This window comes from Montipora capricornis, chromosome 1 (genome assembly GCF_036669925.1).
Source record: "Montipora capricornis isolate CH-2021 chromosome 1, ASM3666992v2, whole genome shotgun sequence".
Lineage (NCBI taxonomy): Eukaryota > Metazoa > Cnidaria > Anthozoa > Scleractinia > Acroporidae > Montipora > Montipora capricornis.
In genome coordinates, this window is record NC_090883.1 from 26549140 (window position 1) to 26568031 (window position 18892).

At 40.4% G+C, this 18892-nt stretch overlaps 1 protein-coding gene across 1 annotated transcript in view; it reads left to right on the forward strand.

Annotated features, from left to right (window-relative positions):
• Nucleotides 1-4749: 4749 nt before the first annotated feature.
• Nucleotides 4750-18892, forward strand: part of LOC138037292 (putative N-acetylated-alpha-linked acidic dipeptidase) — a 23894-nt gene continuing 9751 nt past the window's right edge. The window contains exons 1-3 of the mRNA XM_068883253.1: nt 4750-5114; nt 13025-13238; nt 14632-14829. Of these exons, the coding sequence (XP_068739354.1) occupies nt 4810-5114; nt 13025-13238; nt 14632-14829 (717 nt within the window). The 5' untranslated portion in view covers nt 4750-4809. The remainder of the gene's footprint in view (nt 5115-13024; nt 13239-14631; nt 14830-18892) is intronic.

Consider the following 18892-nt stretch of genomic DNA (forward strand, 5'->3'; position numbering starts at 1 on the left):
TTTGCCTCATATAGTCGTCGAAAACATTCCCCATGCTTTAAATGTGTTTTTCTCAAATTAAAGCCAACGGTAACTTTCGAATTCGTTTAATATATTCCTCCCAGGGTAATTAACTCTGGTCAAAACAAAATAGCGTGAATCTGCCGTCCACGCGTGTATTGGTGTAATGGAAGTAAATTTGATTGGCCGATGAAGGAGATGTCAATCAATCAAAAAAGTGGGCGGAAGGAATTTGGAAGAGGAATTTGCCGGTCAGGCTCTATTTTACGCGAAACTAAAATAGAGCCTGATCGCAGGTTAAGGAGCTGGTAGGTCCACTTAATGAAATTTTAATCAATGTATTTTGGAGAAGTATTGGCCGAGTTCATGGAAGAAGGGCGAGTGGATCCCAGTGTTCAAAAAAGAGGACCCTCTGGAGAAAAGTAATTGTAATTATAGACCTATTACTATTTTGACAGTGGTCGACAAGATATTTGAACAGCTTTTGAGTAAACAAATGTCGAAGTTCTTTGAACCGATATTTGATCCCTTTGTGTCGGCCTATCGTGGGCTGTACAGCTGTGAGTCAACTCTGGTTCGTCTAGTTGAAGACTGGAAACAAGCTGTTGACACAGGAAAAACCGTAGGCGTTTTATCGACAGATATGAGTAAAGCCTTCGACACAATGCATCCAACTCTATTGTTGGCTAAACTTCAGGCATACGGCTTCTCTAACGAATCGCTAACATTAATGCGTTCCTTTTCATGGACCGCAAAGGAAGGACTATACTAGGAGCTGTGGTCAGCGACAGGAAACCAATCAATATGGGCTGTCCCCAGGGTTCCAATTTGGGATCGTTATTATGGAACATTTGCCAAAATGATCTTGGCTACGTGGACCGTTCATCTAGTCTTTCAATGTATGCTGGCGACCACCAACTTTATTATGCTCATAGTAACATAAATGTCCTTATGGAGAGGATCAAGTATGAAGGGGAACTCGCGAATGTCGGCGTGGTAAATGAAAACCATTTGGTTGGCAACTTGAACAAATATCAAGCCATGATTATCGGAAGTAAACACAAGCCATCTCAGCTGATGTTAGACATAAATGGCCATCTCATTAACATCACTGAGGGACTTAAATTATTAGGTGTCACTGTAGATAAGGATCTGCATTTCTCAGAACATATTTCAGCTAACTGTAAAAAAGCAAGTAGGCTGATTGGTGTTTTAATGAGGCTCAGGAAACTGATCCCTACCGAAGCTAAACTTCAGATTTACAAGAAAGCGATTTTACCTCAGCTTACATATTGCAGCCGCCTAGTCTGGCATTTTTGTAAGCCGTCGGATAGAAAGAAACTGAAAAGCGTGAACGAAAGAGGTCTCAGGGCGGTTTTCTGTAATTGGAATTTGTCACACAACAACTTATTAAAACGTGCTAATCTGACTTCTTTATATAATAGGCGTCTTCAAGATATAGCAATATTTATGTTCAAGGTCAAGCATAAGTTACTCCCTAAGAATATTCTGGACTTATTCAGCGAAACACCATCTAATTACCATCTGAGAAATTCTGATTTCTATATCCCACGATTCAACAGTGTCAGGCATGGGAAACATTCATTGACGTTCTTTGGACCACGACTTTGTTCCAAACTTGGCCCAGGAGACAAAGAGAGACAGACGTTAACGGCCTTCATGGCCAATATTAGAAAAAGAAATCTGGCTAGCCTGGTGGAGAACGACTTTTGTAATGGTAATTGTCCCACATGCACTTGCTAAATATAAATTTATAATGGGATAAAATCCTTAAGGATTTTTATATTTCTAGGTATGTTCTTTGTTATTGTATGTAGCCATCGTAGCCTAAAGACTTTGTTATTGTAAATTCGAAAGATTATTGTATTTTTTATGTAGGATAGTGTCCCCGATTAGTAAGCCTATTACAGGCTAGCTAGAAGATTGACACTGAAATAAAGTTATCATTATTATTATTATTATTATTATTATTATTATTATTATTGGAGGTTAAATTAACCTTGTTTCATACTTACTGTTTCTGCGTCACCGTTAGCGGGCGTAAAAGGTGCTTAACACTCTCCATAAAGAGACCGATAAGTAAGAATTAATGTGACCGTATAGGAGACGGGCTTTAGCTCTGCTCGCTTTTTCCAAAGCACTCTTCCGTGAATGGCAAGCTTTCTCGCACTCAAGCAAAGAGCTGGAAGATTAACGCTTTGACTGAACTAGAGCTTTGTTTTGGTGTCCCTAAGAAACCTGGTTATATTACAGGGCTTAACAGTAACACCAGCACTCGCTTAAAAGTAATGACGTTTTGCTTTGGTTACAGACGCTATGATAACCTTCGAAGGGTCAACAAGCACTGAATTGCTCCGTGGTTGTCAAGAAAATTTTGTTTTTGCTCTGTTGTGGATCAAATTGTTAATAAAAACCTTGCGTTGTCATGACTGTTAATCTTTCATGGAGCCGATTGAAGTAAAGACACTTTATACAATAGCGACCTTTACTCCTTCTCCGAAGGAAGTTCAAGAGGGAATTTTGGTGGATAAATGTCCTACGAATTAGGAAAATGTTCCTCTAGAAAGTGTATTGAGAAACTTGAGGAGGAAAATCCTTTTTTTTACGCTTTACACGAGTTTTCCTTCTTTAGTCAAAATATCACAGGAAAACGATGTGATCTAGCAAGTATAGACTCTTTATCAGATAACGGAAGCAAGCTGATAAATCTCATCTAAATATTATAATTTAGCCTGTAGTTCAGTGGATTTTTATTTACTCTTCATGATATTATGTATATTGCTGAAGTACTTAAGAAGAAACTATTTTGACAGGAAAAGGCAAAATAAATGGAGTCGAGTGGAGTCAGTGGGAGTCTGACGAGCGTAGCTCAGATCGCGGCATAATAAAAACAAAATACGTCTTTGTTTGGGGCCAGCCTTGAAACTTAACAGAGTAAACGTAAATATTCACAAATTTGACAAGGAAAGTGTGATATACCTAAAAAATATTCGCTGAAATATTGAAATGCCTCTTTTGTATTTATTTGCGGAGCGTTTTGCGAATTGCCGATCACGGCTTTTGCTCTTCCGTTCGTAATTACAAACGCCCTTTTTCCTTCCTAAGATTAATCATCTATCATGCCATAACCGTGCCACCTCAATAAAATATCCTTTGGTGTCTACTTTGGTGGTCACGCGATTTAACTTGAATCACGTCCAAATCGTAATCAAAGTTGTTTATTCAAACAACCGAGTAAACAGATTCTCATGCAAAAGCAACTGCACTTTTAACTGCCTCTCAACGTTTTGATTGAAAAACGATAATCAAAATTCCTTCTAGAAAAAAAAAAAAAAAAGATTGGTTGGGGGTCATACTTCTGGCAAAATTGAAAGGCCTATCACAAACATCTGTTGTTACCTTTCATTGGTCAAGCTGCAGAGCAAAACTTTTCAGGCCGTGAAATGTTTAAGTTGACCACGTTCCTGTCGTTAAGGCGGTCGTTGGTGTTCTCTCTGTTTGACGTTTTCTTCGTACGACCACTGCCTGTCAGGAATATAACACATACACTTACTATGATTTCAGTACATCTGTACAGTTATTTTTGAAAATCCCTTTTCGATGACGGTTTATCCTGTTAATCCGTAACCTTCGGGAGACACAAAAGTCAGAATGCGCCTTGCACGATTTTGGCGGCGGTATATTCTCCATACTTTCATTGTGAAAATGAACCAGTAGAGTGTAATGATGAAAACGGAGAAGTTGAATTTGTCGAGTGCACGGAGCGTCGAATTTAGGAGTCGGTCTTTTGCCTGAGTCAGTTGGTGTAAAATCATTTTCATTGTATTTTGAAGCTTTTTGATAAACATTTGTGGTCTCTTTTAAAGCGATCCGTTGAAAACGCCTTGGTGTAAAATCAAAAAGCTCCAAAAGTGACCAAAAATAAGACGGAAACAAGGGAGGGGAGGACTCTTAGCCGTTCCTCTCCTACGATGCTTCTATTTGAGAACTCTCTTTGCCGATTAGTTTGATACATATATGTTTCCCATCTCTGTGCCTGCATTTATAATCCCATTGACGCCATTATCTTGTTTGGCGTGTTGTTTGCATTTGTGGTTTCTTTTACCCAACAGCTTTTCCTCGTGTAGATATACTTTCATTACACACTAAGATACACTCGTTTTCCTTTCAACGCAAGATGTGAAAGTGCATTTCTGTTAAACCAAAATTATCTCTTGTATTTTCTTGATGGTTTTATCAATCAACAGATGATGTGTTTTTGCTTCTTACGTTTCTAATCATTGTATGCCAAATAAATAAAATAAAAAACCCGTTTACCACTGATAACTGTCGGCCTTTTAAGTGAAGGAGCGAATAAATTTCCTTCCTCTTTCGTCAACATGTATAAGTTTGGATGTTTGGATCTCGAATTAACTGAGTAGGGCCAACATTTCTTCATCCTCCTCATTCGGTGCTTCAGACATTAGGACATTTTAATTCACTTAGCAACCCATATTTTTTGGGTGTTTGGCCCACAGTCTCTGAGGAAACATGAATTTCTCCTAAGCGGTTTAGCCTTCATGATAAATAGAGGATTGGAAAGTATTCTTTTTTCAACTTTGTGGTACCACTTTAAACTTGTTAAGTTCTTATAACTGACAGTCTCAAGTGATGTTGTCTTTGCTATGACGTTCGTGGTGTCAAGCGGATTGACGAGGCACACGCCTTTATATCCGAGAACGCAACCGCGCGATTGCCATTTCAAAGCTCCTGTGCCACGAAAACTGGTTTGCTCTGGATTTCCAGAAAATGGAGTTGACAAGCTCGAAACTGCGACTTGCTTCCTCAGTGTCATCTATTCAATTCACGTCATCTCGCTTCAGCAAGCGACTGATTGCTGTTGTGGTCCTATGTGTGATGCTAGCCGTGGGTGGAGGCTTTTTACTCGGTTACTTTGTAAAGGGCAACAACAGTGATGACATCTGCGGACACTGCAACTCGAATGCAAATAGAAGTCAAACAAACGACCGTCAGCCAAACTTTGACGATGTCAAAAAAATCTTCAGCCAATTCGAGAAGGAAGTAAGCGTAGAAGAACTTCGAAATAACTTGAGGTATGCAGTAATTGCCACATTTTGGGTACATTTTGTTTGGTTTATGGCTAATACGACAAGATATGCAACCGAAGTTCGCGGTTCACACACGCACACCTATTTCTAAAGGGAAATATTATCCGGTTATTTTGAACTCTCTGAACTGTCTTTGGAGACAATCACAACTGGGATCCAGAGACTTTTCGTCATAATCACTGATTTCCCCGATGAAATCGCATAGAGCCGGCTTCTTTAAGTAATTTAAAGGATTATACCCGTTTTTTGTTTTATCATTGTCATCTTACTGAAGTCTTCATGAGAGGCAAATTTCTTAGAAACACTGATTTTTTTCCGCATCATTACGAAAGGATAACCAAGCTATTAAAATCGCAAAGGAGCAACCTGTTATTGATTCTGTAAATCAAAAGTGAAATATCAATGAAGTAATCTCGCTGGTTTTTTCTGTCGGTTCTTTGTTAGCGGTTCCCAATTTGCTGAATTTAAGGAGAATCTTGCGTTTGACCACTTCTTGTGTTTAAACACTCGGGTTTAACAAACTTCCTTAATAACACAAATGACTGAAATTTCGATGGTGTTTGGTTTAAAAAAAAAACATTTTCTACTTTGAAATAGAGAAGTAGAAAACAAGGAAATGAGAACTGTCAGATACCATGCAGTCAGTCAATTAAATTGGGTGATTGCTTTCACGCCCAACAGAACGCAGCTTAAGTTGTACAAAAACCGCACAAAATGTAATTATTATGAAATGTGTTGAAATTAATTTGCCCTTTGGATAAACATGGGTTCTGGCTTTTATTGCTGATTTAATGGATTTTTTTCTTCCATGGCAACTGGGCACATAGCAACGTTGAGATTATTGAAAATAAAAGCATAGAGATTTCGTGGAAACAGTACAAGTGCTTGTTATGCCTGCACATTTCTGACATCCTAGTTTGAAATGTTTACATTGTTGGTCGCTTGTCTTTGTCATGCGTGCATCCTGTTAATTATGTACACAACTTTGAAAACCGAAACAAAGTAAATGAAAAGACGTGGCAGCATGATCTATCTTCTTTCAAATCACGTTCCTAAGCTTCTCGTTTTGTTGTTCTCTACTTTTGTGGTTTGGAATCTTTGCAGGTATAAAAACTGAACACACGGAAAATATTTGTAAAGGCTTCTTCAGCGGAGTAACGTAACATAATCTTCACGTCAGCAACACTAATTATACAACTGGTAAGGTACTGCAGCCATTGAAAATAAAGCGTACAAATGCAGAGCTTCGAGATATGGGATAGAAACTCCCCACATGTTATTCTTAAGAACGGTTTACAAGTGGTGTACTATGAAAATATATGCTTATCGGGTAGCAATAAATCAAGTTCAGTTCTCACATGAGTCCACTTGACGTTTGAATGTTGGCGTTGTCGTGTTTCCAAACAACACAACCGCGACAGACAAGCCAGTTAATGTTTAACACATACAGTACACTGGCCCCACTGTAATAGTCTCTGAAACAGTACTGGTAAGTGAATTTCAAAGGACGTAGCGACGAGTTCGGGCCAAAAGCTCATTTAAGACTCGGTCGTTTTGGCAGGCACCACACGATCAGTGTCATTGATATCGGGGTACAGCACCATATCCAGATGGCAATGTGCTGGGGGTCGATTTTGAGCAATTTCAATGATAAATAACATGAACGCAGACGTGATAAGTGACATTACGCAACGTTGCGACAGCTCTCAAAGAATGAACAAAAACATGTCTTAGTGTTTTGCCAGCCTGCTAGACAAATAAAAGAGGTCCTTCTCTGTACATAAAAAAATAAACCTCAAAATTCGAGATGTAGGCAGGTTATGGTCCTTATCGTGGAAAACTCCCCGTATCACGACAAGGTTTCGAGAAAATCACTGGCAAAGGTTGGAAAACTCAGGGATGGAAACGGAGAAAAGCTCTTGCTTTGATGCCGTCCCTTTTCCTCATTTTCAAGACGATATTTAAACCGGACGACGGTCCGTATACAGTAGGAAGCAGAGCTCATCGATAAAACAAGCAAAACGATATAGCTTTTACGGCGAAGTCCATGATTGACATCTTGTAAAACGACAATCATTTGTTTCAAATAAAGGAAACCACGTCATGGAAAAAGCAAATATCTATTAATTAAGATGTAAATCTTAATAAGGTTTTAGAATTTATACTGGGACGTGATATCGTCTTCGGTGGTTGAGGATGTTGATCTTGACCTCACACGTTCCACTAAAATCAGCCAATGGTTGAAATACAACACTCTAGCTAGGAAATACATAACTGCTGTATTCTGAAGGCTTCGCACTACACACAAATCGAACTTGCCTTTTTTGTAATCAGCTAGATAAATTGTAAACAAGAATTCTCTTATATAACACACAGATCGTTTTTACGGTTTTGTCTTTTTGGAGTGTTGATAATGGACCTCACTTGTTTAAACACTCGAACTGTTCACCAAGAAATCACACCTTGCGTTGTAGTTTCACTGTTTTAATCCAAAACTCGCTGTACAGTACTCGCTAACCTGCTAACTTCGCGCACGTGTTGATGTCCTTATTTGGTAATTTGAGAGTTGCAGAATGTTGTGAAACGACTACAGTGGGAGAGGTAAGACTCCTAACCTCGCACACAACTCCCCTAAAAATTGAGGCTATCAATTTTTATATCCTTCACAAAAGATCATGTAACTTATATAGACAGTCCGGTTTAAACTTCTTAATCCTCCTCTTCCTCAGGTTCCTGGGCTGAATTTCGAGTCTCCTTCCAACTTGCTCTGTGAACACCGTGGTCCACCCCGATGACCTCGAATGGCCTACTCCCTTCCGTCTCGTGTTCAGGCAGGGCGCTTGTTGGTCGAGTTACATACGGTCTGGTGGAGAATACTTTGCAGGCATTGCATCTTTGAATAATTTTCTTGGCCTTTACTCTTAGCATTGGTATCCACCAATTCTCTCTTATATTTGCCATCGTACTCGCAACACCAAGACGCATTATCTGGTTGTGTACATGGACGGGGAGCTTCTCAGCCAGCGATCCCCCTTGCAGGTACGTTCCCTTTAATTCTCCCTTTGCACTTGAAGATACAATGTACCTGTTATCTTCCATCAACTTCCATCCTGGTGAGTGCAAAGTCCCTTGGTCTGTTATCCGGATTCGTTTCACCCAGTAGTTTCTCGCAGTAGTGATTTTCTCGGTTACTCATGGACCCGATCTCCTTTTCAACTTCACTCTTCTTGCTCTGCAGCCCCTGATGAACCTCAAAATATTCATCTGATTTGCGCTCTTGTGTGTGAAAGATTCTCTCTGGGTTGGGCTTGCTCTCTTCCTCTGCTACTTTAGTGAAATTCAACCTGGGCTGCTCTGGTCACTGCTTTTCATCCATGAGCCATGCAGTTAGGAGCAGCCAACCAGTTTTCTCGCTCTATCCTCGCAATAGTCGGTCCTCTGCGTCCACTGTCTGTCAGGTTCAAATTTGTTGGACAGTACTTCCAAGTAACTGCGATCTCACTGGTAGTTTCTGCTATTGGTTATCTAATATAATGCAACCATGCTGTCCTTCCAAATAATGGTACACCTGATGGGCCAACCTTGGAGAGCACCGTGCAAGTTCTTTGCCATGTTTGCTTCCATAGAAGCAGAAAAGTTCCACTCTTGATATGAGTGACTGTTGGCATCTGCAAAGAGATGAAGATGTACTGCTGCCATCTCTTCCATTGAACTAGTGATACTTCTGAGTGTCTGGACATTTTTAAGTTGGTAAATGTCCACTGAAGCTATTGATCACTTAATTGGGTGGAGACTTCTCCATTCCAACCCTTCTTTTCATCACAAGCTTCACGAGAGATTTGTTTTCCTTCGGCCATAGTGGAGATTATCCCAAGTGGATCGTCGATGGTTTCCAAGCATAGCTAAGGATACTTCTTTTGGTCACAGGCTGATCTTCGGATAAGGCTTTGTAGGAAAATCCAGAAAATCGTCTTCTTTGTTCCAAGCATGTCCTAAGATCTTGCTGGGGTCTGGCATGTTCTCATTCTCAAAGGATTTAACGTTGGATTCCCTCTTATGAACTAGAAATTGAGCACTCTTGAAGATTGCTGTGCTTTCATCCTTGAATTACGCCAGCTGCTACTGGTTCTTCTCCCGTTCACATAAGGTTGTCGACATACTTGTTCTCCTTAAGTGCTGCTAATGTATCTGCAAATTGCGATTCTTGCTGTTTAAGGTGACACTGCATAGTGACCCCTAACACCAAAAGGCTGGCTTCTACTCCAAAGAGTACTCGCGTAAATTGCAGGTCGTTTTTCTCTCCTTTAACATTGTACAGAAACCTAAACGAATCCCTATTTTCTTTCACAGCTATCTGAAGGAATGCCTTCTCGGTGTCACCGATACGTAGGTTTGCAGACAAGCGTGCCTTAGCCATTTTTTACCAGAGCAGTAGCTGTACCTTCGGACCGGTGAACATGCAATCGTTTATGATGTTAGCTGATGGGTTGGGCTTAGCACTGGACCTTCGTGTTTACGGCACTTGGCTTCAAAGGAGCTTCTTTTACTATGCTTTCTCTCAGCTGCTAGTTGATGATGTCATCATATTCCTCTTTTAACTCCTCATTCTTCGATAGTCGACTCTCTAAATTCTGCAATCGCTTCCTGCTCAAGTCCTCGTTTGTGCTTAATTAATAACATGGCTCCTGGAATCTAAGGGAAACTGACTTCATCCCTCCATCGTCTCTTCTAGTTACGTTCTCCTTAAAGCCACGCAGTACATCCAGCTGATCAGCCTTTCCTCTATTCTCAATCCCTAGTACATCGAAATTGTAAACCTTCTCACACTCATTTACCTCTCTGAGATATATACAGGTGCTATTACTTCTATAATCATCTCCGCCAAGACCCACGGTCTCTTCTACCAGGGGCTCTCCAGGCTTTCCTTTGAACACTTTCTCTTTCCTGATTCTACTCCAAGGATAAGGTGTATTTGGTACTCTCCTTGACTGCTTCCCTTGAAATAAAGTTACGCCTGAGCCAGTGTCCAGGTAGGCCCAAAGAATCTCCTCTCTAATTCTGACGGGGATTAAAGCGGTTAGCACTTTCTCCTCTGCATACGTGGTGCAACCGGTCAGCGGTACTTCGTTCAGACCCCTGCTTTCCCTCTGTCGTTATGTCACATATGCTCGAATGATTTCTGTATTTGCAATTCTGGAAATGTCGCTGTCGGCATTGCTGTGCTCTGTGGCCTGAACGTCCACGATTTTAATTGGTGTTTTAAAAAACACAAACTATGCTCCATGAATAGCCTTCTCCTATTCACCAACATTGTAACCGCCATACAGTTTTCACCCATGTGGCCTTGTTTTCTGCTGAAATTCGAAAAGGCAATATGGCGTTCACTGTTCTCCTTTCTGCGTGAACCAATGCCGCTCAGTTTTCCTAGGATAATCAGTGTTGTTTTCCACTTTTTTCCTTCTAAACCACTTCTGTTCAGCATCTATCAGATCTTGCATTGACCAATCTTCCCAATTCTAGTCCACGCTCACTAGATCAGGCTTGACTTGTGGTAACTTGTTAAGTGTCGTCATAACAAACCCGTGGAGCTTGTTGCCTTCTTCAAGGGTTTGTAGCGCGTCATTGTTCTTACTAAGTTTCTTTTAGGATTCCTGAACCTTGCTGTAATTTGATCCCCTCACTGCAGCCAAATTGATGATTTCATCCATGTGTGCGTTCATCACTGTAGCTACCTTATTTTGCCCATACTCTTTCATGAGCCGATCCCAAGCCATTTTGTATCCCACGTTATTCAGTTTGAGGTTTGCAACCCTGTCTCTCAGTTTCGGCCCGACAGATTCAAGGAAATAGTCGAACTTTTCTTCATAACAAATCGGCCTGCTGTCAATTTACGCCGACTAAATCGGCGGCGCTGCCTTTAAAGGGGGTTACATTAATTGAGGAAGCTTTGTCAAGCTGGCTTTGGCTGTCTTCTCCATCTCAATTTTACCCTCTGTCATTTGAATTCTCTCGCCACATTCGCCGTTCTTGGTCACGCAACTCTTGTTGTCACTCCAACTCCCTCACACGCCTGCTCGTCGGCTCTCTTTCGCTCGATTTCGTCTTCGGTTTCCTTCTTTCTCTGAGTCATGACCTGTAAACCATTTTCATTTGCTGTAACCACATAACGTACTGTTCTTCCGTATTCTTTTTCCACTGACGAATAGCTCTCTGCGTTTCAACTCCTCGAGCTTGACCTCTTGCACGTGGGCGACAAGATCACAATTTGTCATAGGTGGCTTTCATTCGCTTACTTGTCACCTCAATCTCCACAAAGTCCTCAATCAGTTCATCCGTCTGCTCAAGGTAGTACTACCAATTTCTCGATATCTTTGTCGATTTCGGCAGGTAATTTCCTCTCCGTATCTTCTACGTTTTCCTCCATGTTTACGACCGCTCTTCGATGACGTTCCTTCTTGTTTTGCACTCAATTTCCACCGGTTTTTCAACGCATCCGCGGCGTTTCCTTTTCCCGGCACCAAAAGAAATCACACATTGCGTTGTAATTTCACTGTTTCAATCCAAAACTCGCGGTTCAGTACTCGATAACTTGCTTACTTCGCTCACAGCACTTATCCATCTCGCACGCGTTGATGTCCTTATTTAGTAATTCGATTCACACATGATTGTGTTACGTATCGTTGTGAAACAGTTGTAGGGGGAGGGGTAAGGCTACAAATCTCGCACAGAACCTGGGTTTTCATTGGTGGCGATGTAAGAGACTAATCTTTAAATGCCTTCCAAGATCAACCTTTTCGATAGCTTCACCGCAGAAAACAATACACCTTGCGCGTCTTTATTCTCTTTATTTTCAGTCTTCCAGTATTTTTCACATCATTCCACTGTCACGTCACCCTACTGTCACGCGTTTAGGATACAATATGGCCAGATAGCCAACGCGCTGCAAAGTGTATTTTTTTCTACAGGGAGTTGCCATTTAGAGCTTATTCGAGCGTTGAGCCGCTCAAATCGCCAATCGGCTCAGTCCACAATTTCGACTTTCTTGTTTCGAAGAATTGTCTTACAATTATGAACTTAATAGTTTTATACAATGTTCAGTCCAATTTAATGCCAACGTTATATTTGTTCCTAGCAGTTATTTTTTCTTGACCTATTCACTGGACTGGCAACCTACACGTCAGGCCAACGAATAAATAAGAAAGTTCCATGTAGCGTCCACTCGATACTTTAAACTTGAACTTTATTTTCATTTTGTCTGCTCTAATTCGCACGTAACTCCGAATCTTTCCATGAAGAAGGAAGATTCACTGAAAAAAGGTCACAATATGACTGTTACAAGACTAACATGGACTGAACAAACCGTAAAACACTACACACTTACAAGATTTTTTAATAGCAAAACTGAGCCACAGCACACCGGTCGTACAGCGAAGCCATGCGGGATCTCCTCGCCATGCGAAGGTTATGACTTGTGACTTGTTTCCATATCTGAGAATTCCTTGCCTTCGTTGATCGCAGTAATACTTGTCAACATTATATTAGCGGCTCTGCCAACATACAACTCTTGCGGACGCTCGGGCTTGTTTGAACTCGGCCATCCAGCTGTTCGGGCAACGACGAAACGGCGTTTTATGCGGCCTATTTTGAAATGTATTCGGTAAAAAAAGTGTCCCCCTTTAGCAGAGAATACATGTCCCTACTCATAGAAGTAAACAAACAAACAAACAAACAAACAATCAAGCAAACAAACAAACATAGAAAGACGTTTCTAACTGATTTTGTCTTTGAGTATGTTTTGCATGTTCTCAGCGTCTCGGTGGTGTTAAAATCTTGGTCAATCTCTGCTTCGGCAATGTTTAAATGCAGAAGGTTCATATTCTATTTACGTTCTACAGGTACTTTAGCGAGCAGATTCATCTTGCTGGCAAGCAACGATCACAAAGATTAGCAGATTATTTGGCAAGCAAATGGGAGGAATATGGATTCGACGAAGTTGAGATGCCAAAGTACAAAGTTCTGCTTTCGTATCCAATGGAAGACAAACCAAACATGATATCAATATTGAACGGTAATGGAACAACAGTGAAGAACATAACTCAGCAGTTAGAGGTAAGAACAGCCAATGATTTGATTAAATAAGGAAGTTTTGACATTTCTGATCAGGGAAACTTGAACCTTGAACACTATTACTACTTAAAGTACATCTTATCCACTGAGATCCAATGCAATAGGGAAATCTTTGCTTACGTCTTTTGCCAAGAGTACTGAATATTGAAAGTGCATTGCAAAACGAGCATTCTCTGAAAATTTGAACGTGATGTACCACATAACCTCTGAGCAATGATGCTTTGAAAATTCGAAAGAATTGTATGGAATTATTAGCGCCTTTGCTACCCAAGAATTTATCAGCTTTTGATGTCTTACAACTGGCTTGTTATCAAAGCTGACAGGATTAGAAATTGATTGCTTTAACAAGACTTAACAAGTTCTTTTACCCTCTGAAGCCAACTTTTAAATAGTAGAATGCCTTCTGTGAGAAAACTCATACGTGAATGAAAAAAAAAAAAATGTAAAAGGTTTCCTTATACACGATTCAAGAATTGATCATTGGTAATTTAAAGGAGTGACTGATACAACATTATGGTGGGAAAACATACCATAACGAGGAGTTAAAGTCTGTACCCAAGTCATAGAATACTAAGCGGTTTAGTAACTTGGATTTACAAAATGCACTCATTTTGAACTGTTAATTTCTGGATCTGAAAGAATAGGGGCGCCTAACAGATGATCTCGTGAAAACTTTGTTTGGCAATACTAAGATCAGCTAATGCCCTATTCGCACAAACTAAATCGTTTCAACTAACCATGGATCAACTAAAACGAGTTCTCTAACGTTTAAATTCATGCGACGTCCAAATATGTGAAAAGGTTTCAGGCGCATAGGATTTTGCTACTTGCCCGCAGACCAGTGGGACCGTTTGTCCAATATCGAGCACAGTGAAGCTCCACTTGCGTCCTTACAGCTAAATGGTTAGTCCATTGATTATTAGAATCTTGCCTGGGACTCAGATTTGACAATACGCAAAGCAGTCACCTCTACAGAAATCAAATTCCTCGTTTCTTTCTTACAAGATTGTAATCACCGTGTATTAGTGATTGGTAGAAAGTAAAAGGTGTGAGAGACTCCCATTCCGATGAAAATTATTTGAAGAGTATTTTTGGTTACGTGTCATTCTGCGTGGTTATTTCAAAGACCACGCCTTATTGGTCCATTGATATGAAAGTAGACCGCGCGTTCATGGTAACAACAAGTAAAAATAGCCATCACGATTAGGATCACATCGCGATTATCAACAAATGACAATCACGATCACGACTGAATCACGATCCACTGAATAATGAGTAATGAAAGTGACGTTGGTCCTCTCCTCTCCTGACAAACGTCATGATCGAATTTGAACTAACAAGTTGAGAAGTGAATATTTGATTTTAATTATCATAGGTCACAAGTGGTCCCGGAACTAACAACCGGACTCTGTTCACACCTTACACTGCTTATTCAATGAACGGCACTGCTACAGGAAAACTTATTTACATCAACGAAGGAAATAAAGTTGACTTTGAGGAGTTGGACAATAGCAGCATCTCTATAAATGGAAGCATTGTCCTGAGTAGAAGTTTTGAAAACTTCTATCCGGCGGTAAGTGCTCCAGTAATATCTTGTCATTATCAAGCCGGTTTTGAAAGAGCGAAGAAAATTACCTTCGCCGACATTTTTTGATAATATAATAGGAATCAAATCACGTTAGTTCAGCTAAGAGACCCCTAGATGCAGGCGATCGATAAAGAAAGGAGTTTTAGGGGAGGCATGATATCGACAGAAGGACATAAATCATTTGTTAGAGGAACTTCCCAGGGACCGGAAATCATCTCTAACACTCTTTCGGTTAACTCCTCTGTACTTCAGTAACAACAACTAACTCCCTAATACAATTGTCAATCAATCAGTCAATAAATCGTTTAATAATCAATTATTGCAGTAAAAACTGAATTACAGGATTGTCAGCACTAAATACATATAAATAGGAAAAATTCATAATAAATTACATAAGTGATTACATTAAGAAAGTTCAAATATACTACTTATACATAACCTTATATTTCCTAACATTTTATGGTGACAAAAATGTTAAACCTTTGGTTCTACAAGATGGCATATAAGATTGGTTACCAGATCTAAAGTTATAATTGTCTTCATTAATTATAGGACGCCGAAGAATGTTCATAAGAAGGCCGCTCTTTTTGCATTTTGCTATAAATTTCCTACATGATTCTTCTCTGCGACTATGTAAGGGGTCAAGTTGCGCAAGTCCAAGGGCGGTTTCATATGGAGCATCAGGGTAGATGATCTTTTAAGCCTTTTTGTGGACGGACTTGATAAGATCGCTGTGGTCGCTTCAGTAGTGCTGCCGGCAGAATTTTGATATTCCCATTGGGCACCGACCTGTGAAGTCCATGTCAATCACATGTCATTTAACACTTAGCAGCAAAATACGCTTGTCCATTTGCTTACATTAGAATATCTTTCTTCAAGCGTGCATCTATTCTTTGATTGCACCTGATGAAAAAGTCTTTTGGCATTTAACTCTGTTGTCATGCGGAGGTTGCTGGACATTTGTTAATCGTTTTGGCACCAACATGGCCGTTTTATCACGTGAGAATTCGAACAACCTTCTCACTAAGGTATTTCGTAAGTTTCGTCAAATTGCGCAGCACAGCACAAAACCAGAAATATAAAAGCTAGAAGGGACACGTAAAAAGAGTTTGAAAAGCATCCTTTCTCATGACTCGACAGAAGACAACATTCGAATGAGTGAGGTGCAGGACTGCTGGAAAATTAACTCAGTTTCTAATAGCGATACTCACTGTTACGTCACCTATTGTCATTTATGCGCCAACCAGAGATCTATTTTGTCGAAACAAAGGTTCTTTTGTTCTGTGGTTGGCAAAATTTACATAACAAAATAATTGTTTGTAAACCGCGGTGAAGTTTCCTATAGAACGAAGCATGAAACAATATGCTCTTTTTTTTTATTACGAAGCAAATGAGAGGCAAGATGGTTTTCTACGTTTTATCCGGCACCTTAAGTCTGTTTTCACTTGCGACGCATATGTGCAATCAGAACAGCTCTCATTTTACCGTGAAAAAACGGTCTCGACGCAAACGTAAACACAAGGGCAGGCATAAGAATCTTTTTTTTTCCTTTCTTGTGTTTGCGCGTGTGCTTGCGTACGGCTTATGTCTTGTGAAAACGAAACACAGCATAAGCACAAGAAAATTTGTTACGTCTTACCAATTCAACCACTCGCTCCAGATTCTCTATGTCTGAGCATTTGAACAAAATGGCGAAGGTCGTGGTTGATTTTGATGCTTCTGTGGACGTTCGTTTTCATTTAGCATAAGACACTTGTGCTTGCGTCGTTAGTGAAAACCACTAACTGTTTACTGGAGTGTTCGAAGACTGCTACATAACAAAACGGGGGTGTCCATAGCAATAAAAAAAAAAATAATAATACAGAACAATAGTATCACTGATTTGTACTGCTAGTCACAATAACGTGTGGTGTTGTGTGTGTGCTCTGCCCGCCGGCAGGTCCTTCCTTGCAGTTTTCGCTCCATATCTCGTCTCTTTACTGATTCATACGAGCTGCCGCTCTCCTTATTCTGTCCAGTGCTCCTGTTCTGGGTCTCCCAGGAGGCCTCCTTCCTCCACTCTCTCCTCAACCACTAGACAGAGAAGATCACCATGACGCAGTCCAGCTAGGCTTTCTGTCTCCTATTAATGATATTTACAATTGATCTTTCCTTACCGACACGTCGAAGTACCTCATCATCACTCTCTTTGTCGAACAAAGAGATGTTCAGGACTTTTCTCCGAAGCCACATCTCGCAGCTCTCCAATTGCCGCATATCTTTGGGCTAAAATCAGAGCCAAAAGCATAGTACGTTTTATAGTTAAGTTCAGTAAGAGTGAGTCCTTCAACAGGATCTAGTGTTTGTAGAAAATCAAGGACGGTACGAACATCCCAAATTTCTTGGTGTTTCGGTTGCCTTGGTCTAGTTCCATAGAATCCCCTCATAAATATACACACACTAGGATGGTTCTCAAAAGATATGTTGTTTGACAGGGTAATTATAGTGGATAATGCACTCCGTGCCTTAATGGATAAACTTCCCTTTTACTGCAGTATAGCTTCCATTTTGATAAGGTGCCTTCATATAGCTTTCGGGTCCCTGATCTTCCATGATATTAGTAACTCTTGAAAAAGGGCCTCTGTTTTGGAGATGTTCCCGGATAAGTGTCACATCAGTAGGGATAGTTCCTGGTGAAGTGGGTGTTTTTCGATATAATGCGCTCTCGGTCGCCGGCAAAACCACTCGTGCCTGGACGAGCATCATTGCCACTGGCCACCATGTCTGGGTGGGTCACTTCAGTGGGTACAGCCACAATCCCGTCTGTTTGTTCCTTCTGAATCGTCTGAAGGACTAAGTTTATTATGCTAAATGGAGGAAAAGCATAAGACTTGTAGTTACTCCATGGCAAATGAAAAGCGTTGACAGCAAAGCTTCCGGGTTTGGATGATGTGAAATATTCGGGGTAAAACAAAGTTTTGCACACGATTGCTGAAATGATGTTTTGTTAAGGCACCATTCTGTGTTACGCCTAGATTCTCGAGATTCAGAGTCTGCCTCAATGCTTTCTTTCCCCAGAATTCAGGCAACAGTGAGCCATTTCTTTAACTATAACCTGAACTGTTCTTTTATCAACCAGTACTCTGACATGTTTTCCTGATACTAGTTGTTTATAAGCTTGTAAGCCAAACAACACTGCTAATAATTCAAGATAGTTGATATGGTTTTCCTTCTCTGTAGCTGCCTAGAGCCCCCATGTAGAGGTCATTTACTACGCTCCCCCATCAGTCACAATGGTGATGCGTTGGTCAAACTTCAGTTGTTCAAACGATGGATAGCGCTATCCGCCGGATAAATCACTATCCACTGGATAACTCAATTGGTTTTGCAAGGATTTATCCGCTGGATAGTGATTTATCCGGTGGATAGCGCTATCCAACATTTGAACAACTGGGGCCAGATCTGTCTATTTTATTGACTCCACTACAGTCAACCCACCACTGAAGCTCCTCTCTAGCAAATGGTGTCAAGCTCATAAAGGCATCAAAATTTCCAGCATTTTGTCTAAGGGCTTCAGATTTTTTATGTGCTGTAATGCGAAAATGTAGAGTGCCATACATTACCCCAGGAAAACTAGATGTGATGAGGTCCATAATTTGTGCCGCCTCACGAATGAACAATCCTTTACATGACAGAGGTTGTGTTACCACTTTCTTCAAGTTGTTGCCTTGTGTAAAGTAACTAACACTGTCATATGGATTGAGTTCAAAACAAACCCCCAAAATACTAGAATTTGTTTGGGTATGAAAAGTGACTTTTTTTTTGGGTGAGGAACAAAACCGAGATTGTCCAGCAATGTTATTGCATCAATGTCATTAGAGGCACATTCGGTATAATTGCTTCCTATTAAAAACGAGTCATCAATATAACAAGATGGCAGATGACCTTGTTGTCTCAATGAGGAAAACACTGGATTCATCAGTTTAGTAAATTTTCGAGGGCAGAATGCCAAACCATTTGGAAGGTATATAAATTTATAAACAATTCAATTCCAAAGAAATTTAAGATA